At 38.2% G+C, this 26,314-nt stretch overlaps 3 protein-coding genes across 4 annotated transcripts; 2 read left to right on the forward strand and 1 right to left on the reverse strand.

Moving 5' to 3' along the window:
* Positions 1-671: 671 nt before the first annotated feature.
* LOC110164987 (solute carrier family 2, facilitated glucose transporter member 5-like) lies at positions 672-12,889 on the forward strand. Its single transcript, XM_055165913.1, has 12 exons — positions 672-765; positions 835-995; positions 1,071-1,195; positions 1,274-1,426; positions 1,935-2,060; positions 2,276-2,463; positions 3,073-3,183; positions 3,329-3,430; positions 5,512-5,587; positions 5,765-5,892; positions 6,621-6,774; positions 12,768-12,889. Exons 1-12 carry the CDS (start codon positions 676-678, stop codon positions 12,887-12,889), a joined length of 1,536 nt encoding a protein of 511 aa, XP_055021888.1. The 5' UTR covers positions 672-675.
* On the reverse strand, positions 7,323-12,752 carry ca6 (carbonic anhydrase VI). The gene is made up of 10 exons (XM_055166009.1): positions 12,636-12,752; positions 11,534-11,713; positions 11,295-11,443; positions 10,610-10,705; positions 9,602-9,668; positions 9,377-9,534; positions 8,716-8,842; positions 8,556-8,639; positions 8,452-8,484; positions 7,323-8,214 (listed from the first exon to the last, which is right to left on the reverse strand). The coding sequence occupies exons 1-10, from the start codon at positions 12,721-12,723 to the stop codon at positions 7,595-7,597; spliced, it is 1,602 nt and encodes a 533-aa protein (XP_055021984.1). The 5' UTR covers positions 12,724-12,752; the 3' UTR covers positions 7,323-7,594.
* A 4,261-nt stretch (positions 12,890-17,150) lies between the features above and the next one.
* On the forward strand, positions 17,151-24,536 carry eno1a (enolase 1a, (alpha)). Of its 2 annotated transcripts, none has more exons than XM_055165954.1 (12): positions 17,151-17,366; positions 19,145-19,239; positions 20,794-20,889; positions 21,010-21,068; positions 21,638-21,707; positions 21,901-22,034; positions 22,125-22,347; positions 22,776-22,973; positions 23,191-23,392; positions 23,467-23,575; positions 23,653-23,711; positions 24,018-24,536. In XM_055165954.1, the coding sequence occupies exons 1-12, from the start codon at positions 17,218-17,220 to the stop codon at positions 24,079-24,081; spliced, it is 1,458 nt and encodes a 485-aa protein (XP_055021929.1). In that variant the 5' UTR covers positions 17,151-17,217; the 3' UTR covers positions 24,082-24,536. The 2 variants fall into 2 exon arrangements, with proteins under 2 accessions (XP_055021929.1, XP_020785802.2); XM_020930143.2 differs by lacking the exon at positions 21,010-21,068 and adding an exon at positions 21,355-21,413 and having other exon boundaries at positions 17,152-17,366.
* Positions 24,537-26,314: the final 1,778 nt, after the last annotated feature.

Genomic DNA, 26,314 nt, shown 5'->3' on the forward strand with positions numbered 1-26,314 from the left:
GAGCATCAACTTTCCCAAAGCGAATCAAAATACTGCCAGGTCTTTTTAAGTAATAATACTGTATACTTATATACAAAATGACGCAATCTACTGTTTAATACAATCACTTTTAACACCAGGTTAACTTCTGTGGTTGTTGATGTTGCTCTTGAACTAAACTGATGCTGTAAGACTCGACTTGAATGTTCTTTTTTTGTTGTTAGCAATCTGTTAAACAGACTTAAATAAGCAATTTTGCTACTTGTTTAGCTCCTTGCTATATCTGTGCTGTAAGCGAGTTACAATAACAACCAGTCTAACCAGTCTCCATATCCAGGATACTCTGATGGCGCATGAACTTTGTATGCATGACAAATTACTAGATAGGCCAAAGGCAAGTGTAAGAGGCAGCCAACTGACCAGACCAAACACCATCGTATTTTACTATATTTAGATGTATTTTTCAATTGGTTGGTTTTTGTCTCTATTATGTAGGTATTTCATAATTTGTGTAGACCTAAATAGCTATTGTTCAAGCACAATTAAATTCTTGTAGCACAACAAAAATTACAGTGCTACAAGATATGTCCAGTCTATTTTACAAAATAAAAAAATCACCTAAATGCACTTTTAATTACCATTTTTATATTCAATACTTTACACTTTGATGCCTATTTTCTTTGACAGAGATTAACCATGGTCCTTGCCCTGGCAACCCTCATATCTGCATTTGGCTCATCTTTCCAATATGGATACAATGTGGCTGTGGTTAACTCTCCTGCTCTGGTAAAAACATATCAACAAATCCCAAGTCTGTTTTGTCACTATATTGCCTTATTTAATTTCCTTTTATAGTACATGAAAGAGTTTTACAATGCCACATACTTGGGGCGCTACAACAAGCCAATGGAGGAGAACTTCCTCACTCTGCTGTGGTCCCTCTCTGTCTCCATGTATCCAATGGGGGGATTTTTTGGGTCACTGATGGTGGCTCCACTGGTCAACAAACTAGGAAGGTAAAAATGTTAAACTGAATGGACATACAAGGCAAATGCAAAGACAATATGTATATTTTGATTTGTATTTCATAGGAAGGGTACTCTCCTCTTCAATAACATCTTCTCCATTGTCCCTGCTGTCATGATGGGAGTCAGTGAGATCTCAAAATCCTATGAGATTATAATTGTAGCCAGATTTATAGTGGGCATCTGTGCAGGCATAAATAATTCATTTAAGTATTTATTACACAACATGGAAGTGTAACATAGGCATTAAAATGTATTCATCTTAACAGGGTTGTCATCTAATGTGGTGCCTATGTACCTGGGTGAGATCTCTCCCAAAAACCTGAGAGGAGCTATTGGTATTGTACCAGAACTCTTCATCACCATCGGCATCCTCAGTGCACAGGTCCTGGGGATAAAAAACATACTGGGAAACAGCACAGGTAAGAGTATAGACCACACACACTCAGCCCATATTTATGAATCTTTACTGTTTTATTGATTTATATTTATTGGCTCTTAGAAGGTAAAGGGGCAAACACGCATTCACTAGAATTGTGTTTTTATTGCTTCATCAATTGAGGCAGGAGCAGAAGTAAGAGCAAGAGCAAAAGCAAAGCTCAGCATTTTCTTTTTCTATGTGAAGGCTCTTGAGTCTATCTTCTAGTCATACATGAATTTAACACATTATTCATTGTAGTGAGTAAGTCAGTTTGTGTCAAAAAAATACAAGTGTACTGCATTTTTTTTATAAAGTTCATTATGTGTTCTAGTAAAATCCAGATAATTATTTCAATGACCATATATTGTTGAACATAGTGTTTTTCTTTTTGAACATAATTGTGTTATTTTGTTGATAATATAAATTCATTCGTTTGCTTTGTAGATTCACATTGAATTTATATATTTATATTTTTCCTGATTGTTTTTTGAACTGGCCTGTGTTTGTAGGCTGGACTCTGATGTTGGGCCTCACTGCCATCCCTGCCGTGATCGAGCTCCTGCTGCTGCCATTTTTCCCTGAGAGCCCAAGGTACATGCTCATAACGAGAGGGGACGAGAAGACCGCAAGAAAAGGTGAAAAAAAATAGATCAGATTTTAAAAAAAGCACAATTGAGAATCTTGCCCCGTAACCTGGAGGTTTGTGGTTCAATTCATGCTATTGTGTCCATGAGCAAGACACATCATTTTCAGTTGCCGTTAGGTTTATATCAAAGGTGTACTATGAGCTATGATTAAAATTCCAGATTACATTTTATCACTGCTTTATTACTGATTTCATCTGCACCAGGACTGCAGCGTCTGAGGGGCTGGGAGGACGTGGATGAAGAGTTGTCAGAGATGCGGGTGGAGGACCAGTCGGAGCGAGCAGAGGGTCATCTGTCCGTGCTCGCGCTGTTGTCGAAACGCTCTCTCCGCTGGCAGCTCATCTCCATTGTTGTCATGAACATGGGCCAGCAACTGTCCGGGGTCAACGCGGTAAAGGAACCGTCTTTGTGCCCATCCCTGTCTGTCAAGTCGTCTCAGTCATCTTAAAATAGCCTATTTTATATACTTTGCTAAAAATGTGTGTGCATATATATATATATATATATATATATATATATATATATATATATATATATATATATATATATATATATATATATATATATATATATACATATATATATATATATATATATATATATATATATATATATATATATATATATATATATATATATATATATATATATATATATATATATATATATACCTATTACTGTTGCCTACACCAAATGAATATGCAATGTTGACTATAAATAAATGTTATTATAATTTTGCAACCCCGCTCGCAGTAGGGAATGCCTGTTTTTCTAGGTATTTTTCAGCTATAAAATTATAGTAATTTAATAAATGTATGGTAGAGCTGTTTAATGTCATACTGGGGAACATTTCGGGCAGAACAATGACATATCCTTGGAGAAAAGCACAGACCTTCCACTAGAAAAGTTACATTGTGCACCTTTAAATATGCCCATTGCACAATAACAATTAAATTAAGTTAAGATAGCATACTGTACATACTATTTTTTCTCTTCACAGATTTACTATTATGCAGACAGTATTTATGCCACTGCTGGGGTCAAGCCCAGTGATATCCAGTATGTGACCGTGGGAACTGGTGCAGTCAATGTCTTCATGACCATAGCTGCCGTGAGTACCCTATAACTGTAAGGTGTCATGCTATTTCAACACTCACTGTTTAGTTAAGAATAAAGGTATATTCTATATTAAGAATATAGAATATATTACTCACTTGGTTAAAATAAAAGGTTATTGTTATTTTGACATTTTTTAGGTTTTCATTATAGAAGCCTCTGGACGCCGTCTCTTGCTGCTCAGTGGCTTTGGGATCTGCTGTGGTGCCTGTGTGTTACTGACTGTGGCTCTCAACGTGCAGGTATCACATAAAATCATGTTACTCTGCTGCCCTCTAGTGGCTCAAAGCAGGGGTGTTAATTCTTAGATAAGCAACAGAGGGTGTCAGAGGAAACAAAATGCTTGTTTCCTAAAGTACCTTCACCTTCATAAAGTTACTAACATGTGGCATTTGCCTGTGGCTTCATTATAAATAGCAATTTCTGTTGCTATTTGCTATGCTGTTGTAGTCTGTTTTTCATTTTGCGAGAAGGTGTGGACCCATATACAGTGATGGGGAAAATACAAAAAATGTTTTCAGTTACCGGATATCTGCATTAAAATGTATTTCGCAATGTATTCTGGTACGCGGTCCAAATACTATAGTCTGAATACTTGGAATACTTTTACATCAAGGTGCATTTAAATTATGGTGTAAAAGTACAACATAGGATTAAAAACAGCTTTATGCTTGTTTCACTGTTGGAGTAACATTTGCTTTACTTCTAATTCGAAAAGGAAAACGCACTGCGAGCACCACAAGAGCAGTGTTTTATATTTTTCTCACTGGTTTTGTATAGTTTGAAGACAAAATTTACAGTTATTCATTTTAAATATGTATTTTCAGTTCATGTATTCAGTTACTTGACAAAAGCAGAAATTTAATTTGTCAAATGGACAAAAGTTTACTTGGTCAAATACCTTTCGCAGTTCATCCAAGCAGCTTCTTCAGTTCTGGTCAGACGCTGGTGGACACTTCCTTATATCTGCCTCTAGGGAGGAGCTAACTACAATGAAACTACTGTGTACTAACAAACCTACTTATTTACAGTTTCTGTTAGTTAGGGCTATTGAAACTGCGCTGAGTGTGGGGTTATATTAGCAGAATCATTCGGGGCCATAATGGAGCTTTCATACCTTTGGGCTTGACCTGGCTATCCCTATTGTTTTCTTTGTTTGTTTTGATGTAAGTTTGAGGATGGAGTTACCCCTCTCAAACCAATTATTTTCTCTACCTGGATGCCTGAGAGATTTTATACACATATTCAGTTACTTACCAAAACACTGTTTGTATGACTTAAAAGTAAGTAAACTATTTAATTGCTTATTCAAATGTATACATACCATTGAGCTGGGATAATTCACATAAAAAGCAGTGACCTAGACAAAAGCAAAAATACATATTTCTCATTTCCACCTCCAGATCCTTGGAAGGTCTATGTAAAACAAATATGATGTTAAAAATGTAGGCCCATAAAATACCAATTTAATCCATTTAAAAATTCATTTATACACACAATTTAGCCTGTCTACAGTTCATCAGTAGCATTATTTATTTTAGTACTAAGACTTTTTTCTCCAACAGCTCATTAATTCTGCTGTATTTGCTCCAGTGTTGCAGACAGCCCATAGATGACTGGATTTCTGTTTTCTGAGATCATAGAGATGTTAAAGAGTGAAGCAGTGCTGAGGCATGAGAATTACTGACCACACACTCACCACTAAACCAGGCTGAGGCCACCTGGGCCCCACTACTTTTCCGCACAGGACAATGGTAAAAGAAAAGCCAGACAGAGACAGAGGGCAAACATTACAAAAAGCAGCAATTTACTGCATAATTTAAAAGTGATGAAAACATGAAATTCAATAGGCCTATAGTTATATGTGCAGTTTCAGTTTGATTCACATACAACTCAGGAAATGGAAGGGCAAGTATCCACCTAGAATCAAGTAGAATTCAATAACAATCTTATGCCTCATGCAGTATACTAGCTGCAGTCTTTCTCATAGTTTTGAGAGGGAGTGGTTGTTGTATATTCCTGTTCTTAAGTTTCTTTCGATAAACTTTTTTCCTTCCAAATAGGTGGCTAAAATAAGCCTAGTCTTGCACTGATCTACTTCTCAGTGGGCACTAGTACCCATCCCAAGCTAGGATAAAAAAGGGATCTGATGTATAAAAAAAAAAAAAAAAAAACATAGCTAATTATGTGTAACAAATGTAGGCTATTCAGTTGTTTTGTTTTACAACTTTTGAAATATGAACTGAACTAAAATGTATTTCTTATTTAAAGTACAAAAATAACATTGTTTGGTCCGATGCTGATAAGAGTTTTGTTCTGAAAGGACTCTGTGACGTGGATGCCCTATATCAGTATCTCCTGTGTCATCATCTACGTCATTGGCCACGCCATTGGCCCCAGTGAGTACTGCTTATTCACCCACACCCATTACCTCTCCATTAACTCAAGTGATGTTTTGACCAAGCAGACTTGTAATGACACGTGTTTAACTGTTTGAGACCTGAATATCATTTAGGCCCTGAAGACTGATGCAGTGTCTGAGAAAGAGTTGATTTTGTGGTTTTCTCTGTTTGCAGGTCCCATCCCGTATGTCCTCACCACTGAGATGTTCAGGCAGTCTGCACGGCCCGCTGCCTTCATGGTGGCAGGGTCTGTGCATTGGCTCTCCAACTTCATTGTGGGACTGGTCTTCCCTTTTCTGGAGGTCTGTGAAATATTGCTATTGTCTTGAGGTACAGTTAAGGTTACAGCAGATTTTTTTTCCAACTTGGTCACTGGTTACTGCGATTGCATAGACTAGAATCTTTAGTGCCACTTGCTTTCAATGAATGGTTTTCTCTGAATATCTCAGGATTCAGTGGCATTATGCCATAATTAGGCAAGGCAGGTTTATTTGTATAGCACAATTCATACACAAAGTAATTCAAAGTGCTTTACAGAATAAGAAAGGCATTAAAATCACAATAAAGAAATGGTTCATATGGCACTAGCATGTCAGAGATGTACTTTGGTGCTTGGTGATAGAGAGACTACACAAACCAATCATCAAAATAAAATTTAAAAAAGATTGAGCTATTCCTAAAACTTACAGAGACCTTTTTATCTAACTTAACAATTAAGATTCACAAATCTGTCTGTATACATGCAATAACTTCACAATATAATGGAAGTTTTAACCCAGTCCATACTATTGGAGGTTAATTTAGACTTGTTTATCTTTGGGAACAACATTGCTAAAAAAACACAACACTACAGTCCCTTCTCTGTTTACTTCCTCGATGCATCACTTGTGTGGGGGAATGGGAATGTCAATATTTGCGAAACAGAAACAACAATGTTTTTCATTTACAAACACCCATAAATCTCCTTGTATCTCCCACCGCTGTCTATACATTATTATTTATGGTTCCATGTCCCTGTGTTATTCTATAGAGAGGCCTGGGCGCCTTCAGCTTCATCATCTTCTCCTGCATCTGTTTGGTTACACTGATCTACATCTGGGTGGTGGTTCCTGAGACCAAAAACCAGACATTTTTGGAGATCTCTCAGGTGTTTGCCAAGAGGAACAGAGTGGAGATCAAACTAGGTGAGGGGGAGCTGCCTCTAACCAAAGCTGAAGGCCTGGGGAGAGAAAAGGAGAAGGTCACAACCTTCTGAGAGAAACTGGAGCACTGAACAAGAAACAGGAAGTACTAACTAACTGTTATGTTTCAGACTGTCACAGTTATGGCCCTTTACTGCATTTAGTGCATTTTAATTTATTCTCTAAGAATTGTACTATTCAATGGTTCTAGTCAGTACATTCATAGTACTCATATTTTGATATGAATTTGTGATGTGTTGATGTGAAATGTATTTATTTTATTATATAAATACGTATTTTATTGGACTATTTAATTCCTCTTTTCTTATTTAAAGTTTTAATGTATTGTTCCAATCAACTTTTAATCAAATATAGCTAAAGCTTTTTTCAGCTAGGTGGCATGCATCCTACAAAATCTCAAAAATGTTATATGCAATTAATTATAACATTTTATGAGAACCCTAGTCTAAGTATGGTCTGTTTATTCTCACACAAAACAGTTTTAAAATGTGTAAAACTGTATCCAAAAATTCAGAAAACGTAAAAGAAGATAATGTATTGGTAAACCTTTATTAACAAACGAAGGCACAGTACACAGCATTGCATTATGAGGTACATATTTAGTAGAAAAGATAGCTTTTCAGAAGCTTATATAGGTCAAATATATGTAAGATTTAAAGTTGCGCAATAATATGAATATCAACTGATGAATTTTATGCTTTATGCATAGAGTAGGACAGAAATTGGTTTTGACAGTTTCACCAGAAAAAAAGGCACAAAAAGAATATTTTAAGAATAAACACTCAAAACAATGAAACTTCACTTATGTACATCTATACTGAGAATCCAACTGCACCCCTCCATACAGACTCAGAGGAGTAGTGCCCCAGCTGAACACATTGCCTACCATTGTACTGTTTCTCTCACAGGACATTTGGTCTCGAATATCTGCTGTGGACAGCACATAGTCCCAAACATTCACATCTGTCATCTTCCCCACAAAGGCATCTGAGTTGGAGATACCCAGAAACCCATCCTGATCTTTCCCTAGGATGAGCACTCCTCCTGGGCTTACATTGTACCCTGTTTTAAGGTACCTCTGCTCTCCTACCATCCCATTCACCCACAGCTCTGCCCCTCCCGTGTTGGAAGCCCAGGTAATGCAGTAGTTGACCCAGTCACGAGCCCTGTAATTATGAGGGAGGTTGATAAACTCATTGCCGATCCACAGTCCTACTTCATTGTCTATGGAGATCATGAGTTCGTTTTCGTGGCCGTTGCTGGAGTAGGACAGGACAGTGTGGACCCCATCAGTTTCAGGTCGGACATGCATGCAGACAGTGAACTGGTCCAAATCCATGGGCTGGGATAGGCGAGCTAATGCATAACTACCATAGTTCTTCTCCTGGAAGTCCAACACCAAAGGAAAGAGGCCACGAGAGTCTGAAAGTATAACACGTTTGGAAATGTCATGTGTAGACCATTATAAGTTATATCCTTAAAGGTGCACTATGTAACTTTTCTGATAAATAATGTCTGGAATGTTCCACAGTACAGTATATAAACTTATCTGTCTTGCACAATATTATTATGAACTTTTAGGGTATGCTCCTTTAAAATGTATTGTTTTGTTGCAGTAGCATACACAGAAACTATTCTTATTGTTTAAATCAATCTTACCTTGCCTGGAGGGTCGGGCCCCACGCATTCCTCCTTAAAAAAAACTTAAAACTTTAGCATACAACCAATAAATCAAATATATTCTAAGTTCATAAAACTCTTACCTGAATTCATTTGCTTCCCAATAGATGTGATCAAACCCTCAATCTTGAGAAGTTTTGACTCAATTTCATCTTGGCGACAAAATGCTACAGCACAAACAGCATTATTCACTTATATTTATACACCCTAAAATATTAAACTTTCACATAAGAGTTTACATACATCCTTTGCCGAGACGTGGGAGAAAGGAGGATTCTACCACACGGTCGTTGAGAGGCTGAGCGATTCGGTAGTCATTCCACAGGGTCTTATTATCTATGTCCATCAATGTGCTTTCAAGTTTACGGATCTGTGCAAAATACCAAGGTTATTTGGTCCATTCAATAAGCTGTGTTCACCTTCTAAAAATTTATCATGTGGTAATTCCAGATGGAGGGCAGGCGCTTGTATGACTCTATGGGAAATTCACAGGTTTTTAAAGAAATATCAAATCGTTCCATAATTGTTGACTCTTATCATTATTTATTAGGAATTGGCTCCACATCCTTACCATATTAATATTATGGCTTAAAGTGCTTTCAAAGGACAACAATCATATATTTGGGGTTGAACAATAGCACAGCTTACTGGAGCTAATTAAAAAAAAAAAAAGTCCCCTTAGTTAATTTTTGCTCACAGAAAACACTGATCTTTGTGGCTTATTATTTTCAAGTGGAAAAGCCCTGTAATAACTATTTTATTAACCATAAACCAAGGAAAAACATTGTCAATGTAACAGTTAAACAGCAAATTGTATAACAGAATCCTGACTTGCAGCTCATTTACAGACATTGTTCTTTTAGTGTTGTATGACAATAAATGTAATTATTTAAAGTTTTGTTACCTGGTTGTGTGAGAGGGTGATGGGAGTGTCAAACACAGTCCACAGGATGCTCTCGTAGCAGGGCGGTGTGGTGAGGGACCCCTGGTATCTGAAGAAGTGGTTCAGGTTTTCAGGAAGCATGGAGCGCACATCAATATTGGAGATGTTCATGGACTGACCTGAATGAAACACATCGAAATTAGGATCTACTTTATCTGACTACCACTGAGGGAAGGAGTAACTTACCATAATATTTTATTTTGGCCAAGTTGTGGATGAAGTCACTGTAGTAGGTGTTCTCAAAATGTCCATCCTGAAAATTACAATTCAGTTAATGGATTTATCATTCAATGTCTTATGCTTTATGTCAAAAACCAGACAGGACCCAGGCCAGTGACACTAATATTTTAATAGCAAATCAATAGTATTCGTTTCCCATGTAGTCCCATGGTTATATTGCTTAACAATATGTTGATCAAGTTACTATCAAAATATTTGGCAAAAGGATAAGATTTGCTTAGTAATGTCTAAACAGTAACACCCTAACCTCTGACAAACAAACGCAAACTCCACAGGATTTAACATGAGAAGGAGCAATAGAGCAGAGAATAGATAATTAAGATCCTTTTAGTTAGAGAGTGAAAAAGTTTGCACAGAGTCAGCATGAGCAACAATAGCTCTGATTATGACAAGGTTTATCTGTACATATCATAATATATTGGGGTGTATCTTCAGTGCAATCTAGTTAATCTAAAGTCTTGTACATTAAATAGCTCATTTAGTTTTGGCTCTGTTTGTTAGAGTCTTGTAATGCTTTTACTTAACCTCTTCCATGTGCATTCTAAAACATGCTATTTATTGTTTAGTAGGCTCTGTTGTTTTCATCCCATAATTTATCATAATATCTTTCTGTACTTACAATTATGTAAAAATTCTATCATTCTATTTTCATTCTCAAAATAGTGCAAAAAATAGTTCTATATTAATTCAGAAATGTTCTCTATGCAGTCCACTGTCAATGGGGCCTTGTATGGAACCGGACATTGAAACTGGTGTCAGTGACTTCAAAGGCGAAAGATTTATCAATACACACTTGTCTATGGCTTTGGTTATGTGTGAAAGCCTGAACAATATATCACTTTTATGGAAAATTCAATCCTATGTTTGTAAGGCTTCCTGTAGTCCGTAAACAAAAGCACAGGGAAGTGAAGTGGACTCCAGATAAGGATAAAAGTGGAGTGGTGCCATACATACTTCATAGAAAAAGGCCAGCACTGCCAGGCCATCCGTCTTATCTCGGGCCTCTGTGAAGCTCTTGTACTTGTCAGAGTTGTAATGGACCACGTGCAGCTGAAAGATATAAAATGTTGATTTGGTATAAGGAAGTATCTCGAATAACTTCTTAATAACTTGTTGTTTATTTGCTGAACATTGTAGGCCGTAACCCACACCAAAACAAGAACAAAATCATAGCAGTCTCAACTCAGCAGAGCCAGTCTCCTAACTGACCAGTAACTGACAAATAGAAACTTGTCAGCATAATAACCGAAGTGTCTTATACATACAGTTACAAGAACAACAAAAGGTGTTAACCCTGAACTAAATACAAAATATCAAATCATTACTATATTCTTTTTTATTTCATTTGGGTAACTACTAGCCTACTAGCCTACAGTTCAGAGGGTGGACAGGGAAAATGAAGGATCATTGTGAATAGAATGATGAAAAATTCCTTTCCGTACATAAAGTACACATCCAAAGTATTGTGTGGGTTATGTGGGAAGAGTGTAAATAACCATTGCAGCTGTGAAAGTGCCACTGACATATTGCTGACAAATGGTCTGACAGCGGTAAGCAGCAATGACACTGACTAATGGACATTAGTGAACGTGTAAAACTGAAGTTCAAAACAGCTGCTCCGGGGCCCTTTGATTTTTACCTCTGCCATGTAGCGAATGCCATCAATGGTATGCTCAGCTCCACTGGCTTCTAGGTCCCAGCCACCCCAGTGTAGGTGCATCTGCACAGCTGTGTACTTCCCTGGCAGCCCCTTAGTGATAACCATAGTCGGAGGCAGGTCAATTTGAACTGAGGAAAAATAACATGTAAAATGGGTGATGTTATTGTACTCATACACAGCCGTGGTTAGGTTTTGTATTTCTCAATATAATTTGATACCTGAGTGCCCGTTGTTGGACATGAGAAAGTTGCCTTTCTGAGCATCATATCCTGTCAGCTCCAGCTGTAACATGTCGGGGTTGTGTCTCACACTTCTCCTCTGAATGTCAATAGGAGATTGTTTCTTACCGCCACAGGCAGGGTACTTTGTGGCCCAGTGCATCTGGTCCAAAGCCCCCTCTGAGAGTACAGAGAAGACAAGGAAATACCACAGTATTATCAAAGAGCGTATAAGTTAGAATTTTAACAAAATACATGTATGCAAGTAAGTTTAAGGAAAAGGCTGGGTTGGTAGAGGACACATAATCTGTCAAAATATCTGTCACAATGTAATTATATTACACATACCATCATTGGTTCAACACATAATATTGTGCTCATCTTGAAATACTTATCTTGCTATCTTGTGAGTTTTATGACCTATACCATAGCCAATTAAAATATATATCTCCACCTACAATTCTATTTAGATAATTTTGGTCTAAGGATAGCCAACAACTGATCTCTGTATCGACATAACATCCCAATTTAAATAAAGACAATAAATATCAAAACATTATAACGTATATAAGCGTTTACGGCTACGTAGCCTATAGCCCCTATAGCCTTTTTATTCATCAGAACGTTCACATACAAAACGTGCATTATTTGGGATAATTACGATTCAGTTATGAAAATGTCACCAGTGTTTCTTTCTTGTTGTTCTTATACATTTTAATTGTCTATCCCTACAATGTTGAAGGCCCCGTTCACATCCATCTAAATTAAGATTGACTTTCACTGCCCTCAAAACTATTCATGCTAGTGGTTTATTCAGGATTACGTATCGTAGAATATTTTTACACACGCACACACTTTCTCTGCAGTTAATTTTCCATGGTATTTTTCCATGATCTTTATCCTCTCTGAAATAGTTTTACTCTGCAGTTTCTTGTTTAACACGTTCACAAGTGAATAAAGTTGCCTTATTCAAGTTTTACGCGCGGTCTCTACCCACGGTGTAATCAGCGTAAAACTAACTTGACGCAGTAATTTTAGCAAACTTTGACCCAATCCTGCGTTTCAACAACTCAACACCCAGTTATCATTGACTGTTTCTTACCTGTGTAGGTCCAGTGGATCCCATCGTGCGGCAAAGCGCAGACGGCGCCCAGGAGCAGAGCGACGAGCTGCGCGCAGAGCAGCTCCATAGTGGCTGATGTTTAGTGACACTTTGCACCCGTTTGTTCTCCAGATTTAAACCACGAGCCCAGAGGGAGGTGTTGGGACATCAGTAGAAAACGCCCATTGCTCTGCCCAGAAGCAGCAGCAGTAATGTTGAACCATCCTCAAAGTTACTTCAGAGGTTCTTCCTAATCACCATAGTCATCTTTTTGTAACCAATAGGCTGTAGCCCCTATAAAGTGATAAGCAACATTACGTGCTTACTGTATGTGACAGCTTTCTTATTTTTATTCTTTTATTTTTTTGGATCATATTCTGAACGTTGGTTGGTTGACCGACTCCATTACCTTATACCATCAGTATCACGATTCTCTCTCTCTCTCTCTCTCTCATATATATATATATATATATATATATATATATATATATATATATATATATATATATATATATATATATATATATATATATATATATATATATATATATATATATATCTACCTCTCTGTTTACGTCATAATTCACATCTGAAGAAAAATCTAGAGAATGCCACCCTATTTGCTGAAACCCTTCTTTCCAGCATTAGATATGTGATATGCAGTTGTAAAGAAAATTGATTAATGTAGCTCATGTTGACTTGCACATGCCACGACAGGTTCTGATCTCCACCTACAACTGCCACATTTGCTTCCCCTGTTTTGTGTTGTAATCAGTTATTACATTAGAATTTCCTGGATATGTGAGAGGAAATGTTCAGATACATCAATGTATTATTACATTTCAGCATTTTCAGCTCAATAGGGTTCTTCCGGATTCATATTGTAAGTAACCTCATGCATTTATCTTTCCATATATTCTAAATATTGACAATTTCAGTACAAAAACAAATATTGTTGTCATCCTACTCTGCAATTTAATACATCTGTTGGCACTCCCACTTCCCACCACAAGGTACACTAAGTATGTTTTTGGTGGGAGGTCTATGAGTTGCAATGAAATACAATGTTATGTTTCCCTGTTACTGTACCACAGTTTGCTATAAAGTTATATGTCTTACATTTTGTCAATTACAAGTGTTTTTAGTTGCCAAAAAAGAACTGGTGTTGTCAATCTGGAGAATGCCCTTTTGTGGAGCATTCAAGGCAAAACAATGACATCTCCCCTGAGAGGTATTGTACCCTTCATCTGACAGCTTACATAGTTCCCCTTTAAAAAATTAAGGTGACTTTAAATTGCTGCAAGTGATTGAGTATAACTGAGTATATTTTAAATCGATGCTGAAATGTACTCTGGTCATGATTACCACTTTTTTTTAAATTTTTTTATTTTATGGTTCCGAACCAAACTCCACATTTGGCCCCTGTTTGTGCATTTGAGCTTACTGCATTGTAAACTGACCAGAGGGCTGGCTTGCTTTATCGTTCCAGTCATATCCTATAGAGTTAAGAGTTTGGCCCCTTGCTTGATTGATACCAGTTGTTTTATGTTTGTGCTATCAGTGCCTGTGGGCAAATAAACAGTCTTTAAGCAAGCCCAGGTGGAGAAAAATATATTGAACTCTAAGACTGCAGCAACACGAGATGCAGAGTCAAGAGCTTGACATAATTTTGTGGGTTGCGATTCAATGCCCTACAGCTATTTCACTTAAAACACTGCTTCTGAGTCTTCTTCCTCAGTAAATCACTAGGTTTATCTGTGCCAGGGGAATAGTTCCCAAAGTTGAGGGTAAGTTTAATGATGTAATAACAGCAGCCAGGCGCAGGTCAAAAGATTGATTGGTCATTTTTTTTCTCACAGATTTATACCATACTTTGTAGTTTGGATTTAAAAAATCACTTTTTGACTGACATACTATCTCTGCAACTTGATAACCTGAGACAATTTCCCAGGAATGGAGAGCCTCATACTTGAACGGTTAGACATCTTCACACCTGGAAGCTGCCCAATACAACTGACTCATGGAGCAGCTGCAGTGGACCACAGAGTGCACTGGGGATGATCGCCATAGCTCTTGGTGATAAAGAACTGTGCACCATGTTTGACAACCTGAATCAGAGAACCAGGTCAGTCTGGAGTACATAACAAATTGTTAATAATATGTGCAGGCAGGTAAAACAGACAAAATTTGTTCTAAAGTAAGAGTACTAAAACAAGATTATTAACAAACCCTAATAATTACACAAGAAATATTTTTTTTAAGTATTTAGAAAACTTAGTACTTGAGTATAAATGTGTTACTTAGTTCTGTATTACATTAACATTTTTTTATGTTTGTTTTTTTGTTGTTGTTGTTTGTTTTTTGGTGTTGGGTTTTGTTAGATCTGCCATGTGTTTGGTTAGCTCTACCTTCTGCTCACACAAGTTTGCTGAAGTAAACTGAATCTTGTTGTTGAGCCCCTGTGTTATTGCCACCTGATAGAAAATGAAATAAAAACATTAGTTCTGTTAAATGTTGGTCAATAAAAAAGGAATTGAGATAAAATTGGTTCCCGCTGTGGCACCCTGGTTCAAGTTTCACACAATGTATCTGTCCACTGACCCTGTTTTTATTCAGGTGAAATAATCTAATAATTTGTGTAGGTGGTGAACCTCTTTTGTGCACCATCCAATAAAAGGGATCTATCAAACTAACTATCTATCCAGTGAGCCTCTAAACCAGAACTAACACCAGGACTAAAACCAAGACTAAACCAGTCCAGGACTAAACCAGGACTGAACCAGGTCTAAACTATAGGACTAAACCAGGTCTAAACCAAGACTAAACCAGAACTAAACCAGGTCTAAAATCAGGACTAAACCAGGACTAAATCAGGTCTGAAATCAGGACTAAAACAGGACTAAGACCAGGACTAAACCAGAACTACACCAGGTCTAAAATCAGGACTAAACCAGGACTAAAATCATGACTAAACCAGAATTAAACCAGGTCTAAAATCAGGACTAAAATCAGGACCAAAACCAGGACTAAACCAGAACTAAACCAGGTCTAAAATCAGGACTAAACCAGGACTAAAACCAGGACTAAATCAGGTCTAAACAATATGACACCTAACAGTAGGTTGGACATAATTTAAGGTGATCTCATATAAAAATAATTTCTCTATCAATAATATTTTTTAATATGGTTAAGGAAAGACTGTAGGGGAATACATTTTAAAAGTAACCTTCCCAACACTGTGTAGATAGCATTCCTCCACTTATAATGTGACTAGATCAGACAGCAGAGCCCACGTTATTTGTTTGTTCTCCAAAGGGTTCAGCAGTAAATTCTGTTCTGAACTGGGAGTCGTTTTAGTCAGGCATTTTAGGGAAAATCCCCCAAAGGGCTTAAAATATTTAGGATAAACTGAAAGATAAATGGAGAACAATGCAAACAGCAAAACTGGGTAAATTTGAAATAGCCAAGACCATGTAATTCATGGACTCAAACATTTCTTCCTGTAAAAAAAACTTTGTACAACTTGTAAATTCCTGTGCTGCTCCAATAAAGTCCAAAAATACAGTACAATTTGGGGCACTGAACTTTGCAAATGTGAACAGCAGATGGCAGCATCGAGTTTAACCAATGTGGCTCATGGTGTGGCTTTGTCAAGGTCACTGCAGAAGCCTTTCATAACGTCATCTCATTCATTGCTTTCACTGATGAACCATGATTGGACAGAGGGTGATGCTGCTTCACACTGGATGCCACTGCGACGATGCGATGTACATTTTACTCTACACCATGGGAAACCCCACTTAGGCAACTAGGGTGTCGCCTCATAGGGGCTGACCTTCTGTTTAGACCTACTGTCAGACATTTAGCCATTTACTGTTCTTTGAGAAGAGCTTATTCTTTCACATAGGACTGTAGCCTATTTTTATAGGATACAACTGTTAAATCTGCTTATAACAGGTAGATTATACAGGTCAGACCTATAGATTTAAATAAGACAGAACTGTAGCCTAAAAATACTGTTTCAGGCATATTAGACTTACCAACTGAGAATGAACTAGTGAATGAACTTTGCTGTTACCATGGTAACTGCTGGGTTTTTCATCCTCTTAGCTAAAACTTCTGCAAAATCAGTAGCCCACAGCTTTACCTTACCACAGCTTTACCCATAGCCCCATAAACAGATATTTTCCTGTTCCCAAAAGAGAAACACTTTTTTCGTGAAAGACGATGTCATCATTCATGTCCTAAAACGTGACCGCAAAAACCATGTGACTAAGGCGCCACACTGCATCGGAGATTCCTGCCTGCTCCTCTGCACGTACACATTTTTGCGTCATCTTCCGCATTTCCCCTTATTTCAGGTTAATGCCACAATAAAACGGGGATCTCATACATTGCCCGCTTAATAACGCTGTCTAACTGTGCATTATCGCACAATTGTGTTTCTAACACGATAGATGAATTGATGAAGGTGAAACTTCGCATCTTCCTCGTGCCATTCATCAGTGAGGATTCCGACGTGCATCCTCTTCTGTACTTTGAGTCGTGACAGTCGGATCAGCCAATCACTGAGCTCCGTGCAATGAAACTATCCAATCACAGGTCTCTGTTTGGTCGTTTCTTCCTGGTTCTGTCCCGTTATCATCCAACACTGTGCAACTCCAGCGCCTTCTCTGCCTGCCCGCTCGGAAGAGAGACAGCACCGTCCTTGCACACAGTTAGGCCCGAAAGGTAAGTTTTTATTTTATGCTATTATCCTTGTATACATTTCATATTGACCTGGGGCTTGTCTCAATGAATGACATAGATCTGTGTGGATACATAAAAGTATATTTTACTGTAATAACTTGAACACGACATCCAAACGATAAACATTCAGACTTGACCTTGTTAGGTAATAGTATTGTCTTTTACTGATAAGCCTCATCGTCGTATTTTCTGTCTTGGTTGATGATTATGGCAAACTGGAGCAAGAAGTAGTTGGTAGCCCTCTGTCTATTTTTAACCAAACGTCAGCTGCCGAAATGTCTCTCCATTTTGAGCGGCACAGTAGGTGGGAAACGGGGCTCAGGTTGCACCCCCAAGAAGTAGACCCTATAGGTCTTACAGTAGAATAGATGTAAAAGTTAATTCAGTTTATTCAAAAAGCCAGCGGATGCTAGGTTCACGTGTTGCTGTGTCATCGTGGGCTTCATACGATCCCAGACAGAGAGCAGCCTACCAGTTGCTTGTAGCAGACTTGGGGGTGTGTCCACCACATAGAGGAAAATTACTCCATGTACTCTGCAGCATTGTGTGAAGCATACAATGAATCTGAAGGCTCCACTGTATTTAAAGGATCCATCCATCCATCCATTCATCCATGTTGCATAACACATCCAAATCTATGATATGATAATGAGCATCATTTGCTTGATTAAAAGTGTGACATTACTGTTAAAAGGTTACCAAAACACGTGACTAAACATTTGAACTAGCCATCACAGTTACGTGATCCTAGGTACTAGTTCTCATTTATTTATTTATCTCTGGGTGCCATTTTGTTTTCCCATATAATCTTTGCAATAAGAAATAGCAATTAATAGCAATTGATAAGCAACAGCTTTATCAAGCCTTCTTTTGATATTATAGTTGTATAGTATGGATAGGTATAATTGTATTGATGTTATAACTACATTTAATCTGTTATTCCCTCAAAATTACTGATGTATGTATATAATGGTAGAGATAGTCTGACTGAGAAGTTGTACAATAGGAGTGGTGCCAGACTTCATTCAGCCCTATTTGAGCCTTAACATGTGCCTGATTTGTTGTTTTCAACTGCTGGCTGTTGCCTGCTGCAAGTTTCCATTCACACTTTTGGGGACAGTGTTTTTCCATTCAACTGCCCATATCTACCTGCTCATGCGTGCATTTAGAGTAAGTTGGTAGGTAAAGTTAGTTTGGCATAAGCAAATATAAAATCAATAGTGCTGCTGGCAATGAATATAGAATCTACTTTAACCTTAACGTAGAATTTGGATAAGACCATAGACACATATTGGGTCAGTGATATGAATACAAAAAAAAAGCTAGACATTTCCTATGACATCATCCACACATATTGTTCTCAGTGTGGGGTTTCATTATTTTAGTCATGGCTACAAGTCTTTCTCAACATTTGTCAGTAGATAACAGTGGGTTTTGTAAGCATGTCCCAATACTGTTTGTGTTCTGTAACCTGATCAGACACAGGCAGGACAGCATTTGGTGCAGAAGCCACACCTTTTTGTGACATAAAATGCCACAGTTGTGTCCAGACCACTTTAGTTGGCCGAGGGGGTGTACCCACATCCATTCAACTCAATAGACTTTTGGCACCACCTCAATATTATATTATTTTATATTATATTATATTCTTTCTTCTTCCTCTTACAACTCACTCAGCAAACAATCAATTCCACTTTCAGTGGATTTCCAGTGAACAAGCCTTTGGATAAAGTTCGACACTTCTCTATGTCTTTTCATAGATCCAGAACCATGTCTATTCTGAAGGTTCACGCTCGTGAGATTTTCGACTCCCGTGGCAACCCCACTGTGGAGGTTGATCTCTATACCAAGAAAGGTAATATTTCATTCTGACTTTAAATGTATCATCATTTGTTAACTTCTTCCTTTCTGTAGATTTTGGTTGTTGGTGTTTGATGCGTCTGCTATGAGTAAATGAGATGAGGTGTTGAATTAAAATAGCCCATGTAATATCACCCCCCCTGTTACTGTACTGCTGCCTTCCAACATTAGCATGCAACAAGGCATGGGGACTTCTAGTGATGATGTTTATAGGTTTTATATACTTGTATATGTAACTATCTACTATCTACTTTTTCATTTATATAATTGTTTGCTGCATTACATAACACATACAGCCCCACTTTGCTTCACATGTAGTCTGGAGGATGTAATCAATTTATCCTGGTGAATTCATGGCCTGACAGTGAATGAAGTTTTAGGGCTCAAAGTTAAAACAAAAGAGCAGCTCAACCCAATCAAATGCTCCCAGAATGTTAATGACCAACCTGAATGTGCACTGACATGGAAGCAAAGCAAATGGACTCTGTCTGCAAAATATTGAAAATCTGTTGTCTGCATCCCACCTTGATATAGCGTTTTTAGAAAAGTTCCTTTTTTGTATTGTGACTTTATTTCTGGCATCATTAAAAGCACAGACTGAAGCCAGTTTGCAGCAGTAAGAATGTGTCTGCCATAGCTATTACACTGTCTATTCTTGTTACATAACCAGCTTGACTCTCAGCTGTGGTGCTGCCCTGAGCGTACTATGCTAGTGACTGAGTGATGATGAGATTTTGAGCTCTTATAAGCTTTCTATATTTGTTTGTGTTGGTATCACTACATGCACATGGTTCATGTATTGTCCCTGTTGGTTTATAATTTTCATGGCAAGTTATGTATCTATAAAAAAAAAACAATTGTTCTGTATGAGAAATCTGCTATCTTGAAAAGATTCACAGCTATGATAGGCATATTATTTTGTTCATAGAATGTATGTATATAGTATATATAGTATATAGTAGTTCTTGTTCATGTATTTAAGGCAAAATCTGAGGTTGTGGCTGTGAACCTCCAGTTTAATCCTAAATCCTTTCAGACCTACATATTTCTCACACTTCAGTGAGTACACACAGTTGATTCACGCATCCCTGATTTCTTATTTAGGTGAATCCAAAATGGCCAAGCTCCCATTAAGAGGCGTGGTTTGGGTCCCTTTGCAGACCGTATGCACACAAAGTTTACTGCTGTCGCTCCCTGTTACATCACAGAACTCTGCTGCAGTGGCTGTGCCTCTAGAGGAGAAAATTGATTGGATGAGTGAGACACTGTGGCCTCAGTGAAATTGCATGGTGTTAGAGAGCTGAGTCTGTCACAGTAATGTGTAAACAGTTGAGTCACATAAAACACAACTGATGCTTCCTACATACTAAGAAAAAATACTTGGGAAAAATGCTCTTCTGGTTCTAGACATAATGTATAACAGTTTACATTTTAAAGATAAGAAAATCACAACCCACTTTTCAGATGTTTCCGCAAATGCTGCTGACTGTCTAGCGAATGACACTGCAGTTTTCATCCACAGTAACTGGATGTCCTTTGTGTATTCAAGGTGTTTTCAGGGCTGCAGTGCCTAGTGGTGCTTCCACCGGCATCTATGAGGCCTTGGAGCTGCGTGACAATGACAAAACACGCTACATGGGCAAAGGTGAGACTCTGGACACTCTTTATAACTAATTTTTACCTTTTCCAAACATGTCAACACTGTTATTTCTATCCATCTGTTCCCAACACTCACCATTGTACTTGTACCTTTTCCTTTTGGTAGGGGTCAAAAGGGCAGTTAAATATGTAAATGAGTTCTTGGCCCCTGCTTTGTGTAATCAGGTAAATTATGTATGCAATAACAGGAAGACTACCAGGTTGCAGTGAATGGCATGAAGAATGAGTTTGTTTTGGAAACTAACCTTGGCCAAGCCTAACAGATGTTCACAGACCTAAGAATACAATTACTAAACTATTTACAATAGCTGCCTGCACTAGTCTGAAATTTACACAGTATTTGACTTTTATATCCAGATAAGATTAGATAAAGTTCTCTGTGGTCATCTGTCCTCCTGACTGCATGGACTTTCTGTGTCTGGGTCAGTCATGGTCTGCTTGTCCTTTGCAGGTGTCTCTAAAGCTGTTGAGCATATCAATAAAACTATTGCACCTGCACTGGTTAACAAGGTAGGACAGTTTATTGTTTGGCTAATATATAGTGCTAGTATCACAAATATGTATAACAAATATAAATATTTTATGGCATGACGTAAATGTCTTTCTATCTAACTACAATGTGTGTGCATAATTAACTGGCTTGTAATGCTCTATTACACATATGGGGTGTTATTTAACTCCATGTGTTAATTATACTGTGTAATTAATTAATTAAACTCATCTTGGTTTCCCAGAATGTGAGTGTTCTGGAGCAGGAGAAGATTGACCAGCTGATGTTGGACATGGATGGAACAGAAAACAAATGTAAGTCACTCGAAGACTGAACACGAGAAGCGGGTACAACTATAAAACCCTTAAAAATATTCAATACTCAGGATGTACTGCTTTTATGACATATCTAACTTATCCCTATAGTAAACAATCTAAAAATAGTACACTTAAGTCTTGTTGTGGTATCAAGTCTGAGTGAACTAATGGACCTGTCTTTCTCCATCAGCCAAGTTTGGTGCTAATGCCATCCTGGGAGTGTCCCTGGCTGTGTGCAAGGCTGGTGCAGCAGAGAAGGGCGTGCCTTTGTACCGCCACATCGCTGACCTGGCCGGTAACCCTGAAGTCATCCTCCCAGTCCCTGTGAGTCTATCAACACTTAAATACACAGATTTTTTGTGCTGAGCTATTGTACCTTATTACATTTAACTGATATCCCTTTGCTTCATGTAGGCTTTCAATGTCATCAACGGAGGTTCTCATGCAGGCAACAAGCTGGCTATGCAGGAGTTTATGATCCTGCCTGTGGGAGCCAGCTGCTTCAAAGAGGCCATGCGCATTGGTGCTGAAGTCTACCACAACCTCAAGAATGTCATCAAGGAGAAATATGGAAAGGATGCCACCAATGTCGGAGATGAGGGTGGCTTTGCTCCAAATATTCTGGAGAACAAAGAAGGTGAGGCGACAGCAGGGGTCAAAATGCCAACTGTTTATAACAGGGAAAATCATGGAATTATCCATTGTAATACACACATACTCCCCCACTAAGAGCTTTACTTATCACCTCTTTCTTAGGCTACCATATGGTTTCTAAATAAAGGGTCACACTCAGGAAGCCAGCCCTGACTCCAGTGTCAGGCCAGGCTGCTGATATGGCAAATGCCCCAGTAGAGCACTACAGGCTTAAGTGGTGACTCACTTTTTACATTCAATTCTAGTTGCATCTGTCAGTTTCAGGCCTTAAAAGAACACAGTTACCTATGCATGATAACTAAAAGTCTGATTAATAGTAACACAGCAGTGTTATGTTATGGAGAGAGGTGTTAAGGATAGTTTTCAGCTGATTGATGCCTTATTGACAATGGCAAATGTGTTTGGTTTCAGCCCTAGAGCTGCTGAAGAATGCCATAGCCAAGGCTGGCTACACTGAAAAGATTGTGATTGGCATGGATGTGGCTGCCTCTGAGTTTTACAAAGGTGGAAAGTATGACCTGGACTTCAAGTCACCGGACGACCCTAGCCGCTACATCAGCCCTGACCAACTGGCGGACCTGTACAAGAGCTTTGTCAAAGATTATCCAGGTATGATTTATTTTGGAGAAAAATACTTATAATGTACAAAAACATGTAATACCCCCTAAATTATAACACATCCACATCTATTTTGACTTTTTTTTTTTGATGGTGGTTTGTTTTTGCATATTTACAATATTGTCGTAAGTGAATTAATTATCTTTATTGTCTAAAAAACATATTTTTTATTTTATGTTGTTTGTTAATAGTTTCTTTGACTTTTCAGTGGTATCCATTGAGGATCCATTTGACCAGGATGACTGGGAGGCATGGAGCAAATTCACCGCCACAACCAGTATTCAGGTTGTGGGCGACGACCTGACTGTTACCAACCCCAAGCGTATTGCTAAGGCTGTGGCCGATAAGGCCTGCAACTGCCTGCTGCTCAAAGTGAACCAGATCGGCTCTGTCACAGAGTCTCTGCAGGCGTAAGTGTCCAAGCAAGCATGACACAACTGTTGTCAAAACCAAAGCGTTCATTTTATGTGTTGTATGTTTTTAGCTGCAAGATGGCTCAGAGCAATGGCTGGGGTGTGATGGTCAGCCACCGCTCTGGAGAGACAGAGGACACTTTTATTGCTGATCTGGTTGTTGGTCTCTGCACCGGACAGGTACAAATGCCTTTATGCTAAAATATATATGGAATTTGTCACAGTTAAAAGCTAAACAAATGCTTTTTGTCTTACAGATCAAGACAGGAGCACCTTGCCGATCTGAACGTTTGGCCAAGTACAATCAGCTGCTTAGGTAAGTCTATAGTTTACACTATACAAACTTAACTACACATCTAATTTCATATAATGTCAAAATATTGCATAGACAGAACTGGATAATATAATTATCATTTACAAGTTTTATTCTGCATATGTAGGTGTGCCCTGAATAACATTCAATGTTAAACACTGATTAGAGTGTTTTAAATGATGCAAAAATAAAGGCTTGTTAACTAACTAATGGGATCAAGGAAAAGGACCTGTGAAAAGCCTTTGATACTAGTTACAGGATAGCCATACTGTGGTCAGTATAATAAACATACTCTTATGCCCCCTACAGGATTGAAGAGGAACTTGGAGACAAGGCCCGTTTTGCTGGCCAGAACTTCAGGCACCCCATCTGAGCTGACAGTCTTCCTGACTGGGCCCCAGTGTGTTCATTGCTCATAAATAATCCCCACACATATACGCCACACTAGGTTGCCTGCCCCGTACAGAGAGAAGAAAGTGAAAAGAACACCACTTAAATCTAAGGTCCAAGTCTGTGGTCTGTGGCGTATATAAGCAACAGATGTCTTAGTACACCACAGCTCAGCTCATCCCAAACTCTGCTTAAGCGCCTGAGTAGTTATGTTCCTATGTTTGTGTCTGTATAACTGTGTGAGAGATTTTTGTTGAGCTTTTCGTGAGTTCTAGTGAATACTGCCTCTACTGAATATCTGAGCTACTGTAACTTTAGGGTGGCTCTGTCTCCAGTAGGAGTCAGAGTCAAGTTATGTGCAGTGTGTTCCATTCAAAAAGATCTTGTGTTACTGTAAGCATTGGCACTATATGTATTATTAAACAATACAGTTTCAAATGTTTTCAGCTTATTACTTTATTCAAATAAATAATTAGTTTGAAACACAAGGGGTCATATCAAACAGTATATACATTATTATGGTTATTTATTTGCATACTAATGAACATAAAATCTACTTATTTACACTTCACTCTCTTCTATCACAGAAGTGTTGCATATACCACATATTCACACACGGCGTAATTGCTCCTGCATAGAATATGACTTGTACTTTACATTTACTCGATAAAGAAGCTTTATTGTTGTGAAATGTTAAAATACTATACAATTTAGGCACCCCACAGTTGAAAATGTTTGATGTAATCTGAGTCCCACAGAGAGGCAGCAACATGATCTCGCTGTACTGGGACGCCATTTCTGTCCCCCTGGGTAAAAGAATCCAGCGGCTCCCTCTGCAGCAGCCCTTTGCCAAGATAAATGACGCCCTATTCAGCAGAGCTATTGCACCGCAGGGGACTGCCAGCTGGGCCTATGCCATACCAATCCACTTTGTGTGAGCCTGTCTCAACCTGCCGCTATTGTTCAGCCATCACCTAGGAGATGTCTAACAAATCACTAGTACAAATTCTCCATCATTATGAATTGCATGGGAGGTTGACCTGCCTAGTAACTATATGTATGAGCTATGTTGTATGCAATATTAAAATTTAAAATTGAGATAAAGATGAGCATGAGATGTGAAGGATTTTGAGAAAATCTTTTTTTTTCTTTGAAATCGGCGCCCTCTTGTGTCCAACAATGTACATGACGACACAATGTCCATAAAACACCTGTAGGTTGGGCTTCAATATACGATTTTTATTTGTGTCCACACTACAGATTTAGCAAGAAATGTAGGCCTGTGTTAGAACATATTTCGATTTAGATAACTTTGTTGAAATATTTGCCTTGTGTAGCAATAAGCAATAAGCCTTCATTGATACTTCCCCCCCTAGATTTTCCTAAATAGTGACACAGTTATTATTTGTCCTTACATTTACAAAATGTTGCCATTCTTTGTCCTGAAATTGTGGGACAGTGCACAACAGGGGCTTTTCGCTCCCTTTGGCTAATTGGACGTTATTTCCTCCTGTTTTCTGCAGGAGGCAGCTGAACCTACATGTTTAGTGTGCATTATCAATCACGACTGCTTTTGAACCAGGCTTTCATAATGGCCCAGTGTACAATGCACTTCTTACACAAAAGCACATTCAGATAGCATAACTCTGATTGCATGATTTAAAAATGCATAGTATTTATTTTGTTGTCACTGTAGACTTAACTATAAATTAAGTCCTTCATAAAAACAAAATTTACAGCCTAGAGTTCGTTTATAATAAATAAATAAATAAATAAATAAAGTGTATGTTTTTATTATAATAAAATATGATATTTATATTTTGATAATATTCAAAAACAAATGTCTTTTACCAATCGAAGTTGCTGTCTCATTCAGCTCTTGCAGCTCTCAGTGAATGTTCCCTGTTTTGTCCAGTGGGTGACGATATTTTACCGGCTGAACTTTCAGATCCCCCCAACTGCTCTCACCCCAAGATGAAGGAGGATGCTGTCATGCTGAGTGCCTCTCACACACACTAGTCTGAGCATCCCGGCACCGATTACTCCCTCTTTATCCTCAACTCCATCATTTATGACAGCATTATATCAAACGTGTTTTGCCTCGCCGTAGCTCCATCAGAACCCACATACAGGTGGCACTGCAGTTGTGGTGTTACTCTGGCGACACTTGGCTCTGGCTAATTGCCCCTACTGCTGCTTTTGTTTGTTGTTGCAGC

The sequence above is a fragment of the Boleophthalmus pectinirostris genome, unplaced genomic scaffold (genome assembly GCF_026225935.1).
Source record: "Boleophthalmus pectinirostris isolate CB_2022bp ecotype Guang Dong unplaced genomic scaffold, ASM2622593v1 HiC_scaffold_8, whole genome shotgun sequence".
In the NCBI taxonomy this organism is placed as follows: Eukaryota; Metazoa; Chordata; class Actinopteri; order Gobiiformes; family Gobiidae; genus Boleophthalmus; species Boleophthalmus pectinirostris.

Excerpts from the sequence above, each read along its gene's own strand:
- ca6 (XM_055166009.1), bottom strand. The coding sequence starts at position 12,723 with ATGGAGCTGCTCTGCGCGCAGCTCGTCGCTCTGCTCCTGGGCGCCGTC. Across the intron at positions 8,640-8,715 it reads CCCACGTCTCGGCAAAGGAT|CATTTTGTCGCCAAGATGAA; the intron begins GTATGTAAACTC and ends TTTGTGCTGTAG. Across the intron at positions 8,485-8,555 it reads TGGGAAGCAAATGAATTCAG|GAGGAATGCGTGGGGCCCGA; the intron begins GTAAGAGTTTTA and ends GTTTTTTTTAAG.
- eno1a (XM_055165954.1), top strand. The coding sequence starts at position 17,218 with ATGAAACTATCCAATCACAGGTCTCTGTTTGGTCGTTTCTTCCTGGTT. Across the intron at positions 22,348-22,775 it reads TATTCTGGAGAACAAAGAAG|CCCTAGAGCTGCTGAAGAAT; the intron begins GTGAGGCGACAG and ends GTTTGGTTTCAG. Across the intron at positions 23,393-23,466 it reads GTCACAGAGTCTCTGCAGGC|CTGCAAGATGGCTCAGAGCA; the intron begins GTAAGTGTCCAA and ends GTATGTTTTTAG.
- LOC110164987 (XM_055165913.1), top strand. The coding sequence starts at position 676 with ATGGTCCTTGCCCTGGCAACCCTCATATCTGCATTTGGCTCATCTTTC. Across the intron at positions 2,061-2,275 it reads CGAGAAGACCGCAAGAAAAG|GACTGCAGCGTCTGAGGGGC; the intron begins GTGAAAAAAAAT and ends CATCTGCACCAG. Across the intron at positions 3,184-3,328 it reads TCTTCATGACCATAGCTGCC|GTTTTCATTATAGAAGCCTC; the intron begins GTGAGTACCCTA and ends GACATTTTTTAG.